Source organism: Andrena cerasifolii, chromosome 13, assembly GCF_050908995.1.
Source record: "Andrena cerasifolii isolate SP2316 chromosome 13, iyAndCera1_principal, whole genome shotgun sequence".
Classification (NCBI taxonomy): domain Eukaryota; kingdom Metazoa; phylum Arthropoda; class Insecta; order Hymenoptera; family Andrenidae; genus Andrena; species Andrena cerasifolii.
The window spans coordinates 8,811,611-8,830,823 of NC_135130.1; the positions used below are offsets into that span (position 1 = coordinate 8,811,611).

Here is a 19,213-nt window from a genome sequence, read left to right on the forward strand (position 1 = left end):
CGTTGTTGCGGAGCTCGCAGCTGCAGCGCGGTATAGTGGAGCAATGGGGTTTTGCCCGGAGCACGGAAAATTTTTACTGCTCCAAATTTTGTTTATTATTTGAATTTTCTTTTATTTTATAAGAGCAGACGAATGAAATGTTTTTAAAAAATACCAATTCTAAATTTCTCATCAATGAAAAAATATTATATTGCAGGGCCGCGCAGCCCGGTGTTAAGGAGGTATAGTACTTTCTTTGCCCGAAAATGCATTATTTATGAATTTTTTTCTATATAAAAAGGAAAAACTAGAAAGATGGGGTTTGTTGCAAATAAAAGATCACAGTTCGACAGTATTAAAAGAATTTTTATTAAAAAAAAAACACCCTCCCACCCTTCGCTATAAAGGTGAGCAGGAGCGGAGCAAATAAAAAATTGGTCCGCTCCAATCCTCCGGTAAAAAGGCCTGCTCCGCTCGCGGCGGCATTTCGATATCCCGATGCCAGTCAAAGAGTTAATTCAGAGGCGGATCCTTGTCTTCAGTGACGGCTAATAATCACAGGTGCCCCGTGTCTCACCCCTAACCTAAAAGCATCTTCGCAGGTTCGAGCGGTGATCGTAGAACAAATTAATATTCCTTTTCATTTGTCAGGTCCGATATCGAGAATCTCCCTGCGTGCGATTAATAAGAAGCTGCCCTACGCGCAGAGCTCGCGGGTATATAATGCTGCGTGCCGCGGCCAGTGGCGGCACAGTCGTTGAGAATATCCATTTATGTGGCACGGGATCGCGCACACGTTAGAGCGCAAATACGTAAATGTCAGTCGTACGGCCGAGCGGGTCGGTGTAGGTATGTGACCGGTTGTAATCAAACAATTCGAAGCAGAGGGACGAAAAGTTGCCGTGCCGCCGGCCAGAGCTTTCGGGGAGGTCTGTTAGAGCACGTAGCCGCGATGGAGGGCCACCAGGTACGTAAACGTGTGTATCGAACGGACAAAAGGTATCCACGTACGTGCCGTCGCGAGCTTTAATCAACTACTCCGTGTTATGACTCACTCTTTCGCGCGCTGCCCGAAAAATAATCTCTTTGTGCTCGACAAAACAGGCTTCCCAAGGCCAGTGTCTATTCCCTTCTGCTCCCTTTTCAGGTAAGGGCGCTGTACGACTTCACAGGGGAGCCAGGCACAGCGGAGCTGTCCATCACAGCGGGAGAGGTGTTGAACGTGATGAGAGACAACGTGGGCGATGGATGGTGCGAGGGTTTCAATCAGGGCGGCAAGTCCGGACTGTTCCCAGCTGCCTACGTCCAACTCGTCGAGCCCAGCGGATCCGCGTCAAGTATATTTCAACCGAGAAGAATCGCCTCCGGAGCTGCGACTACCTGCGATCGTTTCTCTGTTCCAGACGCCATGACGTCCTCCCAGCAGAGCTCCGGGGATTACTGGGACGACGATTGGGACGACGACTCCGAGGTTGGCCAGACGCAGGCCTATGTTCCTCAGCAGCCGCAGAATACGATACAGTTGCATCAGCACAGCTCCGTCGACTACGGGGACACGGTCTCCGCGCAGGCTATTCATTCTGTGATACCCGAGAGACCTATACCTAATATACCAAAGAAGAACAATAAATTTTCTACGTTAATAAAGTCAGGCGACGATAGCTTTTTACTAGGAATGAAGGTAGCGAATGTTCCTGAGAACGAGAAGATATATATCGAGGAGGTCGAAGGAGGGCACTGCAGGTGGATCCCGAGGGGGGATCCTTACAATTGCGTGGTGACGTCTCCGAAGAAGGAATCAAAGTTAAAGGGCCTGAAGAGCTTTATAGTTTACCAGCTCACGCCTACGGTAAATCTTCTCGTTGCTGCTCGTAATTAGTGCTGGGACTATTCGAATACTTAAATATTCGAATACATCAGTATACGAATAGTATTCGAATACATCAGAATTTGAATACTTAAATATTCGAATAGTATTCGAATACTTGGATATTCGAATTATATTCGCCAAATAATTAAGCAACTGAAGTATTCGAATATTCGAATACTGAAAAATTCGACAAATAGTCCCAGCCCTACTCGTAATAAGTGGCGAAGGCGACTAGCGTTTAGTCTCCGTTGCAGTTCAACAACATTCAAGTATCGAGAAGATACAAGCACTTCGACTGGCTGCACGAGCGTTTGGAAGAGAAGTATTGCTTCATTCCTATCCCGCCGCTGCCGGACAAGCAGATTTCGGGAAGATACGAAGAGCAATTCATCGAGCATCGACGCACGCAGCTGCAGGAGTTCGTCGATTACGTCTGCAGGCATCCTGTGCTGGCCCGCAGCCGCGTCTGGGAGCACTTCATAACGTGCACGGACGAAAAGAGGTGGAAAGCTGGGAAAAGGCAGGCGGAGAAGGACGAGTTACTAGGTGTGAATTATTTCAATGCCGTCCAGTGTTCCGAGACACCCTTGGACGCCGTAAAGGTGGAAATTCAAACGGATGCGTTCAGCAGATTCATAAGCGGACTAGATCCAGTGGTTAAGAGCTTCATGGCTATGGCTGTGGATCAGACGAAGAAGAATCAAGTGCTCTATAAGAGGGAGTTTCAGAAGATCAGTCTGTCTTTCAGCTCGCTGAGCCACGCTCTGGAGGGCGACGACAGCAGCCGAGGGAAATTGACCTACGCGCTGAAAGTTACAGGCGACGCGTACTACGATATTGGAAAGTTGTACGAAGAGCAGCCTAAGTTCGATTGGGAGCCCCTCGCTGATAAGTTCCATATTTATAGAGGGATTATCAGTAGTTTCCCAGAGGTGATTAGTATACACAAGGTAATGAGCGGGGACGGCAGTAATTTGTCAGAATGTTCGCACAAACACATGCTTTCTTTTTCTTTTTTCTTTTTGCGACGAGTTTAGACGGCCGTGCAAAAGCGGAAAGATTGCGAAAAGCTAGTGAGCGAGCACAAAATGGAGCCGCAGCAATTGCGGGAGCTCTCCCATCGCACGGACGTGATTGCGCGGGCCCTTCACGCTGAGGAGACGCATTTTCAGGTGGAGCAAGAGATCCACATAACTCAGGCCATGAAAACCCATCTCACCGAGCAGATCACGTTTTACCAGAAGATTGTAGATAAATTGAGGGAGGCGCTGAGCGCGTACGAGGGCTAAGAGGTCTAATCTTTCTGCCGCGACTTAAGAATGGTTCCCGTTCGTAATATCTCGTTTCATATAATCCATAATCTCGAATCACGAGCTGTGTAAAGTAACCGACAGAACTTAATTTGTAATTTAAAAACACGGAACAATCGATTTCGGATACGTTATGTTTAATTATTGATAAGGAGCTGGTCGCAGAGGAATTACGTAAGTTGAATCAGAAGGGGCCAAATACAGTTTACTTTTGGACGTACCAAAAACTCACCACGCGTATATGCAGACATGCAAATATATTTTCTATTTATAGTATTTTCTCATTGTCCGTTTCAGTTGTGTAAACGGGCGGTATTGGGACCCATTTGGCGGGAAATGCGATTTACTGGAATGGAGGAGGTAAAAAGTGTAATTTTCAGAGAGCAGACGATTAACGTGAACTAAACGGTATTATTAACGATGCATAGTAATATATAATACATGTTAATATCAATGTTAATCCTCCATGGCTGCTGCTACTTTTTAAAAATTGAGAAAACTATTTTGTAATTTATTTCTTTTTTCCCCCCCATTGTGTACTGTATATTGATAAATCATTAACACGTAAATGTAACAATATTTGTAAATTTCCTACTTTCATCCATCGCGCGAGAACCGAGAACTGTTACAGTTATATATTTTGCCAGCTAGCGAATTATAAACTAAAGCATATCATTGTTAATGCATTTAAAAGTAATTTGTATAAAACGGTAGCTTAATCTTAAGCACAAACGCACTACAATTTTGTAAATTGTTATCCTTATTATTACCATCATTGCCACCATTATCATTCTCATCGACTATGTTCGCCTTTTCGTGCTGGAAAGGGGATTCCAATAAATGTGTATTAAATTAAACTGTAATTATTGTGTCACCGTTTAGTCTACAAGCATTGTAATGTCTTCCGTTACTCTCAGTCAGAGTTGGCCATTATTCGAATAAATTTTTATCGAATAAAATGCAGTTATTCGGGAATAACGAATAAATTGTTTTTCGAATGATCTCGAATCAGAAATTAAAATTTTTATTCGAATGATCTCAAATCAGAATTTTCAATTTTTATTCGAATGATCTCGAATCAGAATTTTCAATTTTTATTTTTGAGCATTATTTAAATGGCCTCGAATAAATAAGAATTTTAAATTTGAATTCGAATGATCTCGAATCAGAATTTAAAATTTTTTAAAAATTTTATTTGGGTGATCTCAAATAAGAATTTAAATTTTTTTGTACACTATTCGAATAAAAATTTAATTTCGATTAAAAGTTTTTGCCCAACTCTGCTCTCAGTAGCCTTACAACTTAACATAGCTAACGCAATTAGTTGCGAGAAGCAACTTGCCCTTATGCGACATAGAAATTAAATAAGTCATACATATGTTTTATTCGTCAACATTCCACAAAGTAGCACCACAATTAAGAAATTGGAAAAGTTTGTGAGCCTCGAAAGTTCTTCGTTCAACTCTTACAATTACAAGCCAGCTATACGGATAAAAATAGATTACTTTTATTAAGCAATGCGCACCATAAATCGGCTGTTGAATTGTATACACACTTTACAGAAACGTTTCATATATCGAACGCTTAAAGGAAATTAGATTTTTTAACTAGCTCTTCGCAGAGTACGAATATATTGGCACTGTAACCTATATCAATGCAATTCAGATTACTAAGATCCTTCTGTCATTAATACCTCTAGGAGCGCTCACCATCGCACTGTTTAATTTTACAGTAAGACGGGTCCAATACTTATTCCAACATGCACAAATTCAAGCGTAACAATTGCAAGGCTTATGCGATAAGAAAGTTACAATAGGAAGAAGTCGCTCCTGCGTCGATCGACAAATAGGAGCAATACGCTTAATTTATAGGCAACGATTAAAACATTTCTCTTCCTCCGTTCTCTCTCTCTCTTTCACTCTCTTCCTCTTTCGCTCCATGCACACTCTATCAGTCTGGGCATTATATTGTTTCCTTGAATAAAATTGCGGTAACAAGTCGCCTTCATTGCTATTTAAAATCAGCTTATTTTTACATCACATTTGCAATGTTCCTGCCGATATGTATTCGTGTGGCACGGCCTCCTCTATTTCCTCTCTATTTCTCGAGTACAAGCTAAGCTTCGTTTGCCTCTTTTATTTTTTAGAATCGTTAAATTACAAGCTCGTCGGTAATGTACAAACGTTAGCGCAGAAGACTGCTTATCAACGGACCCTTCTTAATCAGATGACACGATATTGGCAACGGGCAAACACAGAGACACACATTTACACATACACGAATTAATTGTTCGCAGGCTATGGCATTTAAGTATTCATTTTATTAAAAAATCTAGTACATACAATTGAACATAGAATTAAAAGGAAAGAAGAAATTATAACAATACATATCGAACGCGAAAGGATATTAGCATAACTGAACGGAATTAGGAACACTCAGTGGGGACGAAACCATATTACATAAATTCATCGAAGATTAATGGTCTGCCTAGGCGTATGCAATTTATCTCCGACACAATTGTTTACAGCTATATTTCGTTCAGATCTTCTGATTTCAGTTCCATCATCGTGTCATCCAAGGCACTTAAGAATGGTACGTTTCCTTGCGCAGCGAAAGGCCTTTCATCAATTTTTCGATTCAACTAATATACTGCGGCTACTTTTGACAGGGAATAAACGGTAATCATCGCGCTCGTCTTGATATTTCCATAAGTGTCTCGCTCTAGATTTACATTTCTTTCGGAGAACGATAACGGCTACCTTACAGTTACTAAAATTATTATCAATTTCAAAATTACAGCGTTATATGAATCCCTTAACGTTCCTCTTCTCCCGCGGAATTTTTTACTATATGAATAGTGCCCGGTACACGGACGGATGTCTAATATGATAGCTCGAAGTGATTATCATATCTTGTCTTTTAGCGTAAAGTTAGAGAGAAAGAGATAGTAGCTTACGATAAAAAGAGTGCCCGCTCGATAAACGGCAATAATTCACTCTGCGCGAGTACGCGCGCCCGTCTTTCGATTCGTCGCGCGTAATTTGGAGATGCACGAGGCACGAGAAAACCCGCGAAATCTCGCGGATACAGTTTTTGCGTTCCAAGCTTCCGGGGCGTTCCAATAATCATTTAGCGCGTTCCGTTCCGATCGAAGTCCCTCCATCGTTAAACATTAACATTGTTTCGCTATCGGGTGTAACCGTAACATCATTATCACAAGATCGTGGTATTATTGCACTCGGCTGCAATTATTCATAAAAAAATAAAGTAATACAACTGTGTACTTAAAGTATCCCTCGAAGCGTTCGTTGAAGTATTTGCTTGCAATTCAAATACCGTGTCGATTTTTCCACGTTACGATCGGATGCAAATATAAACAGCTGGATATTATTTCGGAATTTACGCGACGCCTGCCATGCACAAAGAAATGTCGAATACAAAAATATTTCTATAAAGTCTCTCTGAATGTATCGATGGCATTTAATTACACGCTTGGGAAAGGTGTGCGGCGACTAAATAATAGTACGTGTGCTAATCCAAAGCAGATGCTTCGGCAATTTAAGGAACGATCGAGCTGAATTTCTTAGTCGAATGCAAAAGAGGAAGAGGACCCGGTGAGAGCCTAACCGCATAATTCGCTGTTTATATTTGCGCCTTCTAAACAGACAACCGGGGAATCGTGTATATAATATGTACACTTTTCATCGAAGTCTCCGTGCAACATATCGATAAAAATATTAGAGCAATATACATTTTATGTATATGTTAAATCTAATTCAATAGATTAGAATATCTGATTAAGAAGTTCTTAGAGAAGTACTAATATCACTATGTAACAGAAAGAGTATACTGTGTACACACAATGTACATTTTTGTGATACAGTGCACTGTACATGGCTCGCTATAAACATTCGTGGTTTCGTCACAAAATAAAATATATATGTGTGTGTATATATATATCCTTCAGTTGCAGATCGTAAAAACAAGTATCAACAGAAATCAGATCTTCAACAGCGGTCTCGCGAGACGCGATTCAAGATCGTTCACGTATTCGGGAGTACTCTGCGACAAGAAAAGCTCGTTGCTAATTTTGCCTTCTCGACTGTATCTAGAAGGGTACCGGGCAAGAAGCTGCATCGTCTCGGAGAATTCGAAACACACGGAGAAATCGCCTAGACAGCCGCCGTCTCGTTACTCGAGGCTTTAGAAAAGATAAAAACTTGTCGTTGTACTGTTCGCATTGTTTCCTTCGTGCCTTACAGGATTCTGCCGGATCCGGCAAGACGCTTTCTAAACACCTAGCTACGTCTTCAAATCAACGCCGTTTAAGCTTACCCTCGTCTATCTGCCAGCTACAGATTCGATTCTACTCAGCGGAGATTTATCAGAAACGAAGAGAAGGATCGCCTTGTATCGCGCGGGCCGTTATCATATAATAGTTCCTGTCGTTTAATGTACATGGATCGTTGGTGACCGTGTCACAGGTGACCACGATTTTAAAGCGATTATTAGCTCGGAATCTATACAAACCTCTCGGCCGGCTCGGGTAAATATTGGCGAGAGGATGGGCACCCCGCCGCTCGGTCGGCGGGCTCGATTATTCTCCGTTAGCAGGCGGCAAACTTTAACAGCGTTTAATTCAGCTTTTCTTATGCTTCCGTTGCTTTCTAAGATAGGACACGTTCGTTTGGAATAGAGTAGACAGAGCGGTGCGTGTGCTACCCCACAGCTTGAAGCGTTTGTTGCGCAAGTACAACGGTGTGCACGGGGGGATCGTAACGGGGGCGGGATGGTCTTCCGGGGCCGGCGGCCTTGACGACATTGGCAACGGCGGCTCGAGTATTTGCTTCAATTTAGGTTGCTCTGCGGCTGCTCCATTGCTATGGACTGGCTGGTGTTTGATCGCGATTGATCGGGGCACGGCGTGGGGCTGCCGCTGGAGGGGCCTGTTGACCCGGGGCCCGGCTGCTGCTGCTGGCCGCTGTTGAGCGCCAGCCGTTGCATCTGTCTTATCACCGTCGCCGCGTGATAGGCTTGCTGCAACCATGAGAGAAGAGGGAGACTTTCCTACGGAGCCTGGCGAGCAAACACACACGATCAGCGGGCTTGGTAATCATCCGGCCATACTAACCTTCCACCGTGATTTGGCGAAGTTCTTTCTAAGTTGTTCGGATACAGTACCATGGATATTCTTATTGCTAGCCGCATTTCCGGAGATCCTGGAAGAAATCAGCACGGCATTACGCTGGGAGCCAACCGGCGACTTAAAAGGAAGATACGAGTCTCTATCGTGTTAAGGAATTAATTTCTATTGAGAATTATTCAACAGTTTAATGCGAAGGTAATGGAGGTCTCTCTTTTTTAAATGTTTACTTTGAGATACGCTGCCCCGTTATTGTGCACAGCTTGGGAGTAATTTCGAAGTGTTAGATTTGATGGATGACGAAGTAAACGTAATTCTTTTACTTACTTAATTCGTATCTATCTTACTATTTAACGCTACTCTGTTCCTGTAATTGTCTTTACCGGTTTTATCATGAAACACGAGTTTTCGAGCATCTAGAGCCACAAATTTACTTTTAAACTCTCGCAGGAGCGTCGCTAGGTGTTGTGCGTAAAATTTGTAATTTTAAGTAACAGTGAAGTGTGAATGCTGAACCGTAGACGATGATCTTACCAGGGATGTGCGAGGGCTTGCTTGCAAGTATAGCGCTCGTCGACATTGACGCACATCAGCTTGTGAATGAAGTCCTTGGCGGAGTCGCTGATATCGTCCCAGTACGGCGAATCAAATTCAAATTCACCTATAACAGTCTGGTTAGCTCTTTGCTATAGAGTAAACGATTTTATCATGAAGTATTTCATTTAAAATGATTAATTTTCATTTGGAAGAAATACTGTTAGCTTCACACATTGTACAAACGAATTCGTGTCTCCCGATCACACGGAACGGTAACGCTACGGCCGAATTTTTAATGCTGCCTTTGAAAATTAATAGCTTTGAAAAGGAACGCGGGAGCATAAGGAGGACCATTTGCTTACTACACTAGCATGTATATAACAGCATACAAAAACTAGAATAGTACCTTAAAAACGAAAATATCAAGTTAATGTACAGCTGCGTGTGCTTGTTGCTCCTAAAACTGGTAACTGAATTGAAGTGATAGTATAGTCCTTCCAAATTCACAAAATCTTCCTGCCGATAGTGATTTCGTTACCTTTTAAGATCTGCGCGAACAGGTTCGCATCGTTTTCATCGTAGAACGGTGGGTAGCCGCACAGCAGGATGTAAGAAATCACTCCTATGCTCCAGACGTCCACAGCCTTCCCGTAGGGTTTCTGCGCTAATACTTCTGGCGCTGTGGATTTAAATAATCCATGTGAAATTGAACGATGAAAAATACTATTATTAGGGAACACAATCCCGGTCATTATTTACTATCCCGGGATTTTTTAAAGTCTAACTCGGGATTACGGGAATTAAAATGATTTATTATGTGTTAAAATTCTAAATCTTTATTTAACATGTTAATCGCTCGGAATGTAAACAGCGCGATAAGCAGGAAGAGCGATACGATGCAATGAGAATGTAGCCAGAGCCACGTAATTGGACGAAGAAGAGCGTCACCTGTAAACGGGTGACGGGGTTCGCCGCGGAAACAGTAGTCACCCAGATATGGGTGACGTGGGCATCCAGCGTGTTAAAATAAACAAACTTACTTTCTATCATTGGTCTGAAACATAAGTTAAAATCATTTTTAACAATAAAAACAGTAGAACAATGAAGAATAATAAAGTCTCAATAAGGGGCCGCCCTTAAATTACGTAAGAGTAATTTTATCAAATTCATACCCCCTCCCTACCCTAGTAGAAACTTCGCTACTTCACGGAACGTGCTGAGTTGCTACATATATCGCTACCCTCCCAAGTGTCGTTCAGCGGAACCAGGACCGATCACCGTTGACCTCAGTGAGCGGCTACGTAGCGGTTGACTCCGCTGAACGCAACCCATTGAAACGTGCTTCTTCCCGTGATAGATAGAAGTGTGCTGCTCTTTGCAAGACAAATGAAACGTGCTACTTTTCTCTCTTCCGAGCCACGCGCAACGGCCCACGGGCCGCCCAGGCGCCTTCTTCAGTAAATCACACTACAGTTACATCAAATCCCGGGGTTTTTTATATCCAAAAAACAGCCGGGATCGCGAGATACCCGGGATTGTATTCCCCATTCCACACGCATTTCCTGCGAACATACCAACGTATCCTGGGGTCCCGCAAGCGGTTGCCATAATGCCAGAGTCCTCCATCTTCGAAAGCCCGAAATCGCTGATCATAATTTTACTGTCTTCATCCGGGCTGTAATATAAAAGGTTTTCCGGCTTGAGATCCCTGTGCACGACGCCCTGCACGTGCATATAGTCCACAGCTTCTAGAACTTGTCTTATCAGACCCGACGCATCCTTCTCCGTGTAGGAACCCTTCTCAACGATTCTGTCGAACAACTCTCCGCCAGTCACCCTGCCACAAAACCACAAACAATCGTGACATTACAGAGCGAATTAAAAAAGAATCGCCGACGGGAATACTTACAATTCCATAACTAAATAAACCTTATGTTTATCCTCGAATGTCTCCAGCAACTGAACGATATTTGGGTGCTTCAACCTGCGACAAGTGCATCGATAATTAATCAATTTATGGTAATTATTTACTTTAGCGATTCCTCACCGATTTTGATGAAATTTGGATACGTTGTCAGGGACACGATTCTGAACAACTTTTTCCTATACATGTTACCGTCGCTCGCCCTTCGGTTCCGAGATATTTACGAAAAACTTCAGTTGACTTATTTTGATACAACGCATTCCAGTTTTCAACTTGTCCCGTGTATACCAAACTTGTGAAATCTCCAAACTTACATCGATTTGCTACCATGCTTTACGCGACCCCGCACTAATCTAACCCCAACCTATACTAATATCCTGGGCAAATTGGAAAGTGGAATGCATTGTGTCGGAATAAATCAACAGAAGTTTTTTGCAAATATCTCGGAAATTAAGGCCGAGCAAAGGTAACATGTATAGGAAAAAGTTGTTCAAAGTGTGGAGTTTTACAACATATACAAATTTCATCAAAATCGGTGAGGAATCGCTAAAGTAAATAATTACCCAATTTATCCCTTCAAACCTTTCAAAGCCAATATAATATCCTACCTCCGCAACACTTTGATCTCATTCTCTAAAGAGTCCTCTTTCCCCTTCAGCGCCTTTTTATCTATGATCTTCACGGCGAACATCAGACCGGGCTTGTCTTTGCTGTCCGCCAAGCGCACCTCGGAGAAGGCGCCCCTGGAAAGAAGAAAGCGCATCGTAGAAGTAAGCCGATTGTACAGAAACGTTTCTGTTGAAACAGTATTGTAATATACATAACAATGTACCAGGGCTTACATAATTGCTCGCAGTTAATCGTTACAGTAGTGCGTGGTAACATTCATTGCCCAGACTTGTACGTAACAGCGTGCAATTAACTTTGGCATATTCTGGCACAAGTGTTTGAACACGTCCACAGGCCTGTTACATATATCTCGCAGCGCCGAACGCTGGGCACTGTGTCGCAAGTAAATAAAGTAGTTCAGATAAATCGAAGAGAAATATAGGTAATAGGCTTGTTTATTGGTATTTAGAAGAGAAATGTTAAAAGTACCAATTTTGGCAATTTTATGATGCATTTACAGACAGTATAATGTATTCTCTCCGGCTATATTAAGATCTGCACTTAGTAGCCAAGAAAGTTGCACAGTAGCAATTGCTAATAGGAAACACTTTCTCTTTGCCAGTTGATTACAAAACACCTGTGCACATAACTTCCTCTTATTCCTCAGATTCCTGTTCTGGATTATACAATCTCAGCTTTCAGTTCGAGTAAATGAGGAGTAAATAAAAGTGCGACAGAATTTATTACGATTTACAATTCAAATGGATATCTGATTAAATTACACGGTCGTATTTCGTCTTTTCGGAGCGGAGGTATTTTTTATACGTTCGAGTAAGAAATTTCCCGACGCAGATGAATACGGGTATTACACCACCGTCCTGCTAAGCCGCAATCTAGAATCTAGATTCCTCCGATATCCGCATAATTTGTATACGACAATGGTTCCAATCGTTATCGTCGGTGCCATCTATCCGGCGATGCCCTTTTGGTCGAGTTGGAATTTCGTGCGTGGATCGGAGGAATGCGCGTTCGGCCCGATCTAATCCTAACGCTGTTAGTTTCTGATACGCAGCCCGCGAGGAGTTATAGTACGTACGTTCCGAGGAGTTCCTTGAGGACGTATTTGTCCTCGACGGACGGCGACTTGTCGTCCTTGCCATCCTTCTTGATCTTCTTGTTTGAATCCTTCTTACCGAACAGCGGCATTCTCGGGTGTTCGGTTGGGACGAAGGAGGAGCGGCGCCGATTTTCCACGTACGCTACTGTTGGCTACTGTACGGCGGTGGTGCAGGACAGGTTATAGGCCGCGATAATGCGCCAGAGCGAGGGTCCCGTGGTTCTGTTTCAGCTGGTTATCCGCGGTACGGCCTCTCGAGTCTCCCGATCTGTCCGGCGGTGACGGATAAAAGAAAGAAAGATCGTCGTCAGACCGCTCGTAGAATCATCGTTTCGAAGCAACCGAATGATCATGAACCCCCGACCTTTCCGCGCACGTACACTGATAGCGGGACAGCCGTGCAACCACGAACGCGATCCGCCTGCCCGATCGTGTATCCGTGGACCCCCGATGCCTTGCACACGTATTCGCTCGCAGCGCACACTATTCCGCCGCCGAGACGGCTCTATTCCGCGTCGCGTATCGGGCTCAGGGTCGCGGCCTCGCGCCCTCGCGCTACAGCTTTTACTTATTTGCACAGAGCCAGATAGCGCCGATCCAAGCTAGCACTAACTCCGACCACCCCGCTTTTATCGCACCGCAGTATACCCTTTTGTCGTACGCGATAAATACACGCCGATATTCGCACAGGACATCGTGCTTTGCGGTAAGTGCGGCGATAACGAGGTAACGACCCGCCAGAGGGCTGCGCATTGCGGCAGATTCTCGCTGGTGTTTGAATTGGGCGAAGTACTTCTTTTAAATGTTCCCGCCATTTAGTGGGAGAGTTGAACTTTGGTAGAATTCAGTAGAATTCGGTAGAATTCAGTAGAATTCTCGGCCCTTGGGTTTTTATGGAAATGCGGGGGGTTTGAACCCTTTGGAGGAGGAATGGAGGATGAAATGAAGTTTTGCGAGACCGGATTCTAAAATTGTGCGGAGCCAAAAAAAATATATCTATGCACAGGGCCCCGCAAAATTTATGAGCACGATTCGTGGACCGCGGGGCTTTTAAAGAAATTTATAATAATAAATATACATAGGGCCCAGAAAAATTGACGAGTAGCCTTTCACGAACCTCAGGGCTTTAAAAGAAATTTTATAATACTAAATATTTATGCCTAGGGCCCCGCAAAATTTACGAGTAACCTTTCTTGAACGGCGGGGCCTTATAAATCGCGCAGCCGAATTCCGGAGACCGGATTGAACTCGCCTCACGCGGCCTTGGAAATAAGGGACGAAGTGAATTGAACTTATTCGCTACCTAGCTTCTCAGGCGAAACCTAAATTCCTTTCCCTTCGTTCGTTACCTTTTACTGCTTTTATTTTATAGCAACTTCACTTTCTAACGGACTTTCATCCATCGATACAATGAAAATGAAATCTGTTGTAACAGGGGTTCTCAAATGTCTTGCCCCCGTAATTTTTAAGAGTTCTCGATCTCCCTCCAAAAATCAGTAAATCATTTCTCGGATTACTTATTCTCGTACATATATAGCTTGAAACTCTTTAGAAGAAGAGTGTATTAAACAGAAGTATAATTTATCAAAATCGTTCCCGATGTAGCTTGAGAAACACTGTATCCGGGTGTTTCAAAACTATTTGTAAATCTTAACGTACACGTGCATGCCCGATTTATGCACGTTTGCTTGAAATCTGCTTACCGGACAGTTTAACACGTATTACAAACAATCGAGGGGAAAGAATTCTGTCTTTGAAATTGCGTAAATAAAAAGTATCTGCTACATCCTGTCCATCCTAGCCCTTGCTACGTATTTGTGGGCGACTTCTGCTACAGCACCTCAGCCATTTTAGATGCATATTAAATAAATAATCGTTCTCCTAACAGATTAGATGTATTAACATTCCGATAACATTATCTTACAATCTTGCCTATCACTAAACACAGACGCAACAATGGTTTACACCACAGAGCACAAACTATTTTTGCAAACTCTTATGCACAGAGGCCTGCTCGATGAGAATAAGGCAAAGGACATAGTTATCAAATTATTCAGTAAGCTCGCCTGTCCTTCGTTACGAAATTCACTATTTCATGCACATACTCTAAAACTCCATATTTCAGATAATGAAAAAACATCGATGATAGTGAATCAGATCAACGAGCAGTTGCAGCCTCTGAATATGTTAATCAAGAAGGCCCAGTGTGAAATCACTGGCCAAGTTTACTGGGTTTTCGTGAGTACCATACTCGATAACGTGACTAGGTATATGTTTCTAATACTGCTAGCCTTGCGCCACACTGTTTATATTTTACTAAGCGTGTCACAACCATTGTTTAAGGTTCCAAGAGGAATTCTCAAAGGGGCAGTTGGCTTTGCTGAGGAATATATTTTCTGAAATTATAACATCCAGTAATGGATGCACCCAGAGTATTCAGTGTTTGAATCTGTGCTCCTTACCGGATGTTAAGTTGTCCAAAGCAAACGCTGAAGAATTCTTAAGCGACATAGTTGAGAGACAATGGTTGGCTTATAAGGTAATAATAATGGTATCAATGGAAGTTTAAGGGAGAACACCACTGTGGCAGCTGAAAAAGTAATCCATTTTTAAGAATTTTTTCAGGAATACTTTACTGTTTTCATATAAATTTTTTATTACCTACTTTAGTACAATGTCTTAAGAAACTATCCAAAAAATGAGTAGAAAAACATGCAACCATTTTACAAAAATAATTTGTTTAAACAATCAGTACGTGCAACGGAAACTACGCTCATATAGTTTAAAAAAAAAAAATTATTTTGGGCCCGCAGTTCCATAGCTATAGCTATACACATGTGTACACATCCTACCAGCTCGCGTGAGGAGTCTAAAAGATTAATTAATATATTAAAATTTATGCATGTTTTTCTATTAATTTTTTTATAGTCTCTTAAGACATGGTAATAAAGGTAGGTAATACAAATTTTATACGAAAACTGTAAATTATTGCTGAACAAAATTCTTAAAAATGGCTGACTTTTTCGGCCGCCACAGTGGTGTTCTCCCTTAATGTAATTCACTCTAGCATGTTTTCTTGGAATTTGTAGGACGGCTATTACTACATGGGAGTAAGAAGCATAACAGAATTAATGCCATATTTCAGAGCCACTTACGAGAATAACTTATGCACTTGCTGCCTCTGCAAGCAAGTCATCTTTCACGTAAGCCTTCTCGCGAAATCTGCAACTCTGTAATCCAGAGATGGGCAAAATTGTTATTTAAATAAAACTTCGAATAACGCATAAAAGTTAAAAAGAATATTCGTTAACCCGAGTTAGCTTTATTCGACACATGACGAATAATCCTTTAACTTCTATTCGTTATCTGAAATTTTATTGAAATAAAAATTTTGCCCGCCTCTGCTGCAATCGAGCTAACACTTTGTTCTCTTAGGGTGAAAAGTGTAAACAGTGCCAGAGCTTGTTACACTTATATTGTTTGAAAAAATTTGCGATGGTTACTAATCCCGTGGAATGCCCCACGTGTCACGCAGCTTTCCACAATTTCGATTTATCCGGTAATATTCCTCTGCCTGCTCCGCTACGATCTCGGAAATCAATTTACTAATCATTAATAATCACAGGTTTGGTCGACGATTCCACAGCGTCGATGTACGAAGAGGCGAAAGCAAAAAGGCGTTAAGGTTTGGAGAAGCGAGAAGCATACGTACAAATATCTTCTACATATGTAGTAATTTATTACATACAAATTTATAACAAGTTCCCGCAACATTTTATACTGTACATATGTACACATAAAGATCTCGCGACGCTCAGCATAAAATACCTCAATCTTTTGTACTTTGGTTCCCTCTAAAAAACGCATTTCTTGGTATCATTATTTGTCTTAACACGAGGGTAAAATTATTCTTAAAAATACAGGCTTCAGAAATTATATTTACAGATATATACAGAAAATACAATCGTTCCACGCGGCGCCTCAAGTGTGCTGGCTCTCTTCAAACTTCTGCCTCAAGTATCTCAACCCAGCCGCTATACTAGCTTCGTCAATGTTTCTGTTGGACTTCTGACTCTGCGCGGCATCGCTGGATGTACTGTCCACAGTATTAAATTCATAAATCGTTTCAGGCAGATTATTCTGACTATCGCTTTCCGCAGTCGAATCGCTCTTATCTTCGACGTTGGAGTCCTTTTCTGGGAACGTAGGAGGAAGTGGAATATCGTAAGAGTCTATTTCATTTACATTTGGCGGGGACGAAGGAGGAAGTGGTATATCGTAAGAGTCGATATTCACTTCATTCGCATTTTGCGCTTCGTTTTGAGTTTTACTTTCGAGCGTCTCGTCGTTTTGATTAATCGAAGGTTCATCGTTATCTTCGGAAGCTAAATAGCCAGCGCTCTTAAAATTGTTATACACCGGTGCGAATTCGTCGAGTCTGACTTTCCTACATTTATGCACCCATTCTTCCTGCGACATTTCGTACCAATAATTCCTTTTGCCTAGAAGCGCCCCTAAGGCCTTTATTTTATTCTCTTTCTCTATCGCTCTGTCTTCCTCCGTAATCTGTTCTTCTTCTTTAATCTCATTCGCCGTCTCTTCCGCAGCGGGTTCGTTGGCTACCTCCGACGCATCCGCGTCCGGTTTATTATCGTCCTTTTGCTCGAGCTCTTCCAGCGGTTCTACCGGCAATCCTGCTCTAATTCGTTGCCTGATCCTAGCCGCCTTCAATCTATTTTGCTCCATTTTCTCTCGCAGTTCTTTCAGCTCCTTGATCTCCTTCTGCTTTCGTTCGGTCTCTTTCCTCAAGGTAGATAAGTTCTCCTGCTGCTTAGCTCTCTGCTCCTCGTCTTGCGAGAACGCGAAGTAACCGACACCGTGCGCTCTGGCTTCGTCGAACAATACGTCCTGATAATGTATGTTCGCTTTGTCCGCCAACTTCTGCGTCTGCTCCTCCCATTTCCTTCTCATTATTTCTATCTCGGGCTCCTTCTCCTCCACCGCCGAGGTTTGCTCGACGCTCTCGTTGGTTTTCGGATCGACGCCTTTCTTAGTGACGATCTGCTGCTTTATCAAATTATCCTTCTCCTGCATCAGCAGCAAATCTTCGCGTAAACATTTCCTCGTACGGCCGAAGCAGTCTTCATACTCCACCCAGTCGTCATCATTAAGGAAGGACTCGTCATTCTCGTCCTCCTCGTCTTTCTGCGAGGATTCTTCCTCCGATTCGTCAGACTTGTTTGTGAAGTCGACCAGAAAGTTTTCGTTATTGTGCTTCGATCTCTTTAACTTGTTGTACAGTCTAGCTTTCGCTTCCAACATCAGCTTAGACTTCTTATGAGTGTTAACGTCTTCGATGTATTCCGTCTTCTGCGACTTCTCGTCCTCGTTCTCTTTCTTAGCCTTTTTCGGCTTCTTCTTCACCTTCGCTTTCGGAAAATTGTGAACAGTTTCTGACCTCAATTTCGCATCGTTCACTTCCGTCTGCTTCCTCAAAAGCTCTGCTTTCAAGCCCACCAGAGATGAAAAGTTCACGTTGATCTTTTTGGTAGTATTCATCTTCGAGCAGTACTTTCCTCCAATTGCTATATTTAATTTCACTGCAACTGTGCTCCCTATAGAATGAATCGAATGTTGTTAGGATTAGTAGTTTTATTAAAACGGTAGCTTTAAGTTAATATTTTAATATCTACCTTGAGAGATGTATCTGAATAAAAATATTTCATACGATTTGCGGTGTAGATCGAAATAATACCTTTAAATGGTCATAGTATTTGTCACAGGTTCGATATACAAGTACTACAACTTCTGTTTACGTGCATTGCAGAAACGACAGTTCGGAGCGTTTCACGCTGCCCAACAAAGCGATATTGACTTGGAACATTCTCGGACTTCGCAGGTCACTTTTAGTATAAATATCTTAAGAATTAATTTAAGTTATATCGCTACGAATGATAAACATCAATCCAACCTTAATTTTACATTCTTAATGATTAGACAAACGGTGCAGGGTTTATTTATCTATGGATCAAATTGCACGTTTCTAAGGCCACTGTTTTCATGTATTTAATCGCTGGAAAAACTAGGGACTTCCTGCATTCCTGCTAGTAACTTTTCGTTGAGAATCAGACTTATTTTTCGGGAGGACACATTTTATATAATTCAAAATATTTTTTTTTCCTTTCGTAACTTGAACTAATAACGCGCGTGTACACGATTTGTATATATGTATATACCTCTTGATAAGTTCGTTTAGCCTTAAAATAAATGACATCATTTAAATAATTTACCTAACCTAATTCTTTTTACCTGCTGTATTTTTTATTCGCGTTTTCCGTGTATTTAGTGATATGGTAGTAGAATTGGGCAGGGTTTAAATGTATTCTACGTGAAATAGAGGTTAAATTAGGAACATAATGTAATTGTTTATACAGTTTACATGAAATTATGTTGGGCGAATTCCACTTATGCCTAAATCGCACGTGATTTTCATTAGGATAAATTTTCCTGTACGCGACTGGACGCATCGTCACGAATTTCAAAGTCGATTTCCTCGAAAATGAAGTGCAATATCAAAAAAATGTATTCCTTTTTCTCGACTTATTTACTTGTTATAAGTAGAAAAGAAAGAGTAACGTTTTTTGATATCGCGCTTAATTTTCGAGAAAATCAAGGCCGATTTAGACGCAAGTGGAATTCGTTGTAATATTTGTTATATTTTCTA

General features: G+C 42.0%; 4 protein-coding genes across 9 annotated transcripts; 2 read left to right on the top strand and 2 right to left on the bottom strand.

The window, feature by feature from the left end:
- The first annotated feature begins 542 nt into the window (after nucleotides 1-542).
- Sh3px1 (sorting nexin 33-like protein SH3PX1) lies at nucleotides 543-5,619 on the top strand. Of its 2 annotated transcripts, none has more exons than XM_076825533.1 (5): nucleotides 543-956; nucleotides 1,127-1,316; nucleotides 1,383-1,828; nucleotides 2,104-2,799; nucleotides 2,887-5,619. In XM_076825533.1, exons 2-5 carry the CDS (start codon nucleotides 1,205-1,207, stop codon nucleotides 3,136-3,138), a joined length of 1,506 nt encoding a protein of 501 aa, XP_076681648.1. In that variant the 5' UTR covers nucleotides 543-956; nucleotides 1,127-1,204; the 3' UTR covers nucleotides 3,139-5,619. The 2 variants fall into 2 exon arrangements, with proteins under 2 accessions (XP_076681648.1, XP_076681647.1); XM_076825532.1 differs by having other exon boundaries at nucleotides 545-946.
- Nucleotides 5,458-12,603, bottom strand: Camki (Calcium/calmodulin-dependent protein kinase I). 2 transcript variants are annotated; one of them, XM_076825536.1, is made up of 8 exons: nucleotides 12,469-12,603; nucleotides 11,372-11,506; nucleotides 10,749-10,823; nucleotides 10,414-10,676; nucleotides 9,378-9,518; nucleotides 8,837-8,963; nucleotides 8,341-8,378; nucleotides 5,458-8,235 (listed from the first exon to the last, which is right to left on the bottom strand). In XM_076825536.1, exons 1-8 carry the CDS (start codon nucleotides 12,576-12,578, stop codon nucleotides 7,799-7,801), a joined length of 1,326 nt encoding a protein of 441 aa, XP_076681651.1. In that variant the 5' UTR covers nucleotides 12,579-12,603; the 3' UTR covers nucleotides 5,458-7,798. The 2 variants fall into 2 exon arrangements, with proteins under 2 accessions (XP_076681651.1, XP_076681652.1); XM_076825537.1 differs by having other exon boundaries at nucleotides 7,866-8,196; nucleotides 8,291-8,378.
- A 456-nt stretch (nucleotides 12,604-13,059) lies between these two features.
- Nucleotides 13,060-16,178, top strand: Nse1 (SMC5-SMC6 complex component Non-SMC element 1). Of its 4 annotated transcripts, none has more exons than XM_076825541.1 (7): nucleotides 13,060-13,195; nucleotides 14,438-14,545; nucleotides 14,615-14,756; nucleotides 14,833-15,028; nucleotides 15,579-15,692; nucleotides 15,925-16,048; nucleotides 16,115-16,178. In XM_076825541.1, exons 2-7 carry the CDS (start codon nucleotides 14,446-14,448, stop codon nucleotides 16,171-16,173), a joined length of 735 nt encoding a protein of 244 aa, XP_076681656.1. In that variant the 5' UTR covers nucleotides 13,060-13,195; nucleotides 14,438-14,445; the 3' UTR covers nucleotides 16,174-16,178. The 4 variants fall into 4 exon arrangements, with proteins under 4 accessions (XP_076681656.1, XP_076681655.1, XP_076681653.1 ...); XM_076825540.1 differs by lacking the exon at nucleotides 13,060-13,195 and adding an exon at nucleotides 13,845-14,252; XM_076825538.1 differs by lacking the exon at nucleotides 13,060-13,195 and adding an exon at nucleotides 13,846-14,252 and having other exon boundaries at nucleotides 14,327-14,545.
- A 229-nt stretch (nucleotides 16,179-16,407) lies between these two features.
- Nucleotides 16,408-18,524, bottom strand: LOC143375908 (coiled-coil domain-containing protein 174). Its single transcript, XM_076825535.1, has 2 exons — nucleotides 18,183-18,524; nucleotides 16,408-18,104 (listed from the first exon to the last, which is right to left on the bottom strand). Exon 2 carries the CDS (start codon nucleotides 18,046-18,048, stop codon nucleotides 16,471-16,473), a length of 1,578 nt encoding a protein of 525 aa, XP_076681650.1. The 5' UTR covers nucleotides 18,049-18,104; nucleotides 18,183-18,524; the 3' UTR covers nucleotides 16,408-16,470.
- Nucleotides 18,525-19,213: the final 689 nt, after the last annotated feature.

Coding starts and splice junctions, on each gene's coding strand:
- Camki (XM_076825536.1), bottom strand. CDS start 12,578: ATGCCGCTGTTCGGTAAGAAGGATTCAAACAAGAAGATCAAGAAGGAT. Junction 9,519..10,413: donor CGGGACCCCAGGATACGTTG/GTATGTTCGCAG, acceptor TTAAATCCACAG/CGCCAGAAGTATTAGCGCAG. Junction 8,236..8,340: donor TAGCAATAAGAATATCCATG/GTACTGTATCCG, acceptor TTTGCTCGCCAG/GCTCCGTAGGAAAGTCTCCC.
- Sh3px1 (XM_076825532.1), top strand. Junction 1,317..1,382: donor GCCCAGCGGATCCGCGTCAA/GTATATTTCAAC, acceptor TCTCTGTTCCAG/ACGCCATGACGTCCTCCCAG. Junction 1,829..2,103: donor TTTACCAGCTCACGCCTACG/GTAAATCTTCTC, acceptor TCTCCGTTGCAG/TTCAACAACATTCAAGTATC.
- LOC143375908 (XM_076825535.1), bottom strand. CDS start 18,048: ATGAATACTACCAAAAAGATCAACGTGAACTTTTCATCTCTGGTGGGC.
- Nse1 (XM_076825541.1), top strand. CDS start 14,446: ATGGTTTACACCACAGAGCACAAACTATTTTTGCAAACTCTTATGCAC. Junction 14,757..14,832: donor ATACTCGATAACGTGACTAG/GTATATGTTTCT, acceptor CCATTGTTTAAG/GTTCCAAGAGGAATTCTCAA. Junction 15,693..15,924: donor GCAAGCAAGTCATCTTTCAC/GTAAGCCTTCTC, acceptor TTGTTCTCTTAG/GGTGAAAAGTGTAAACAGTG.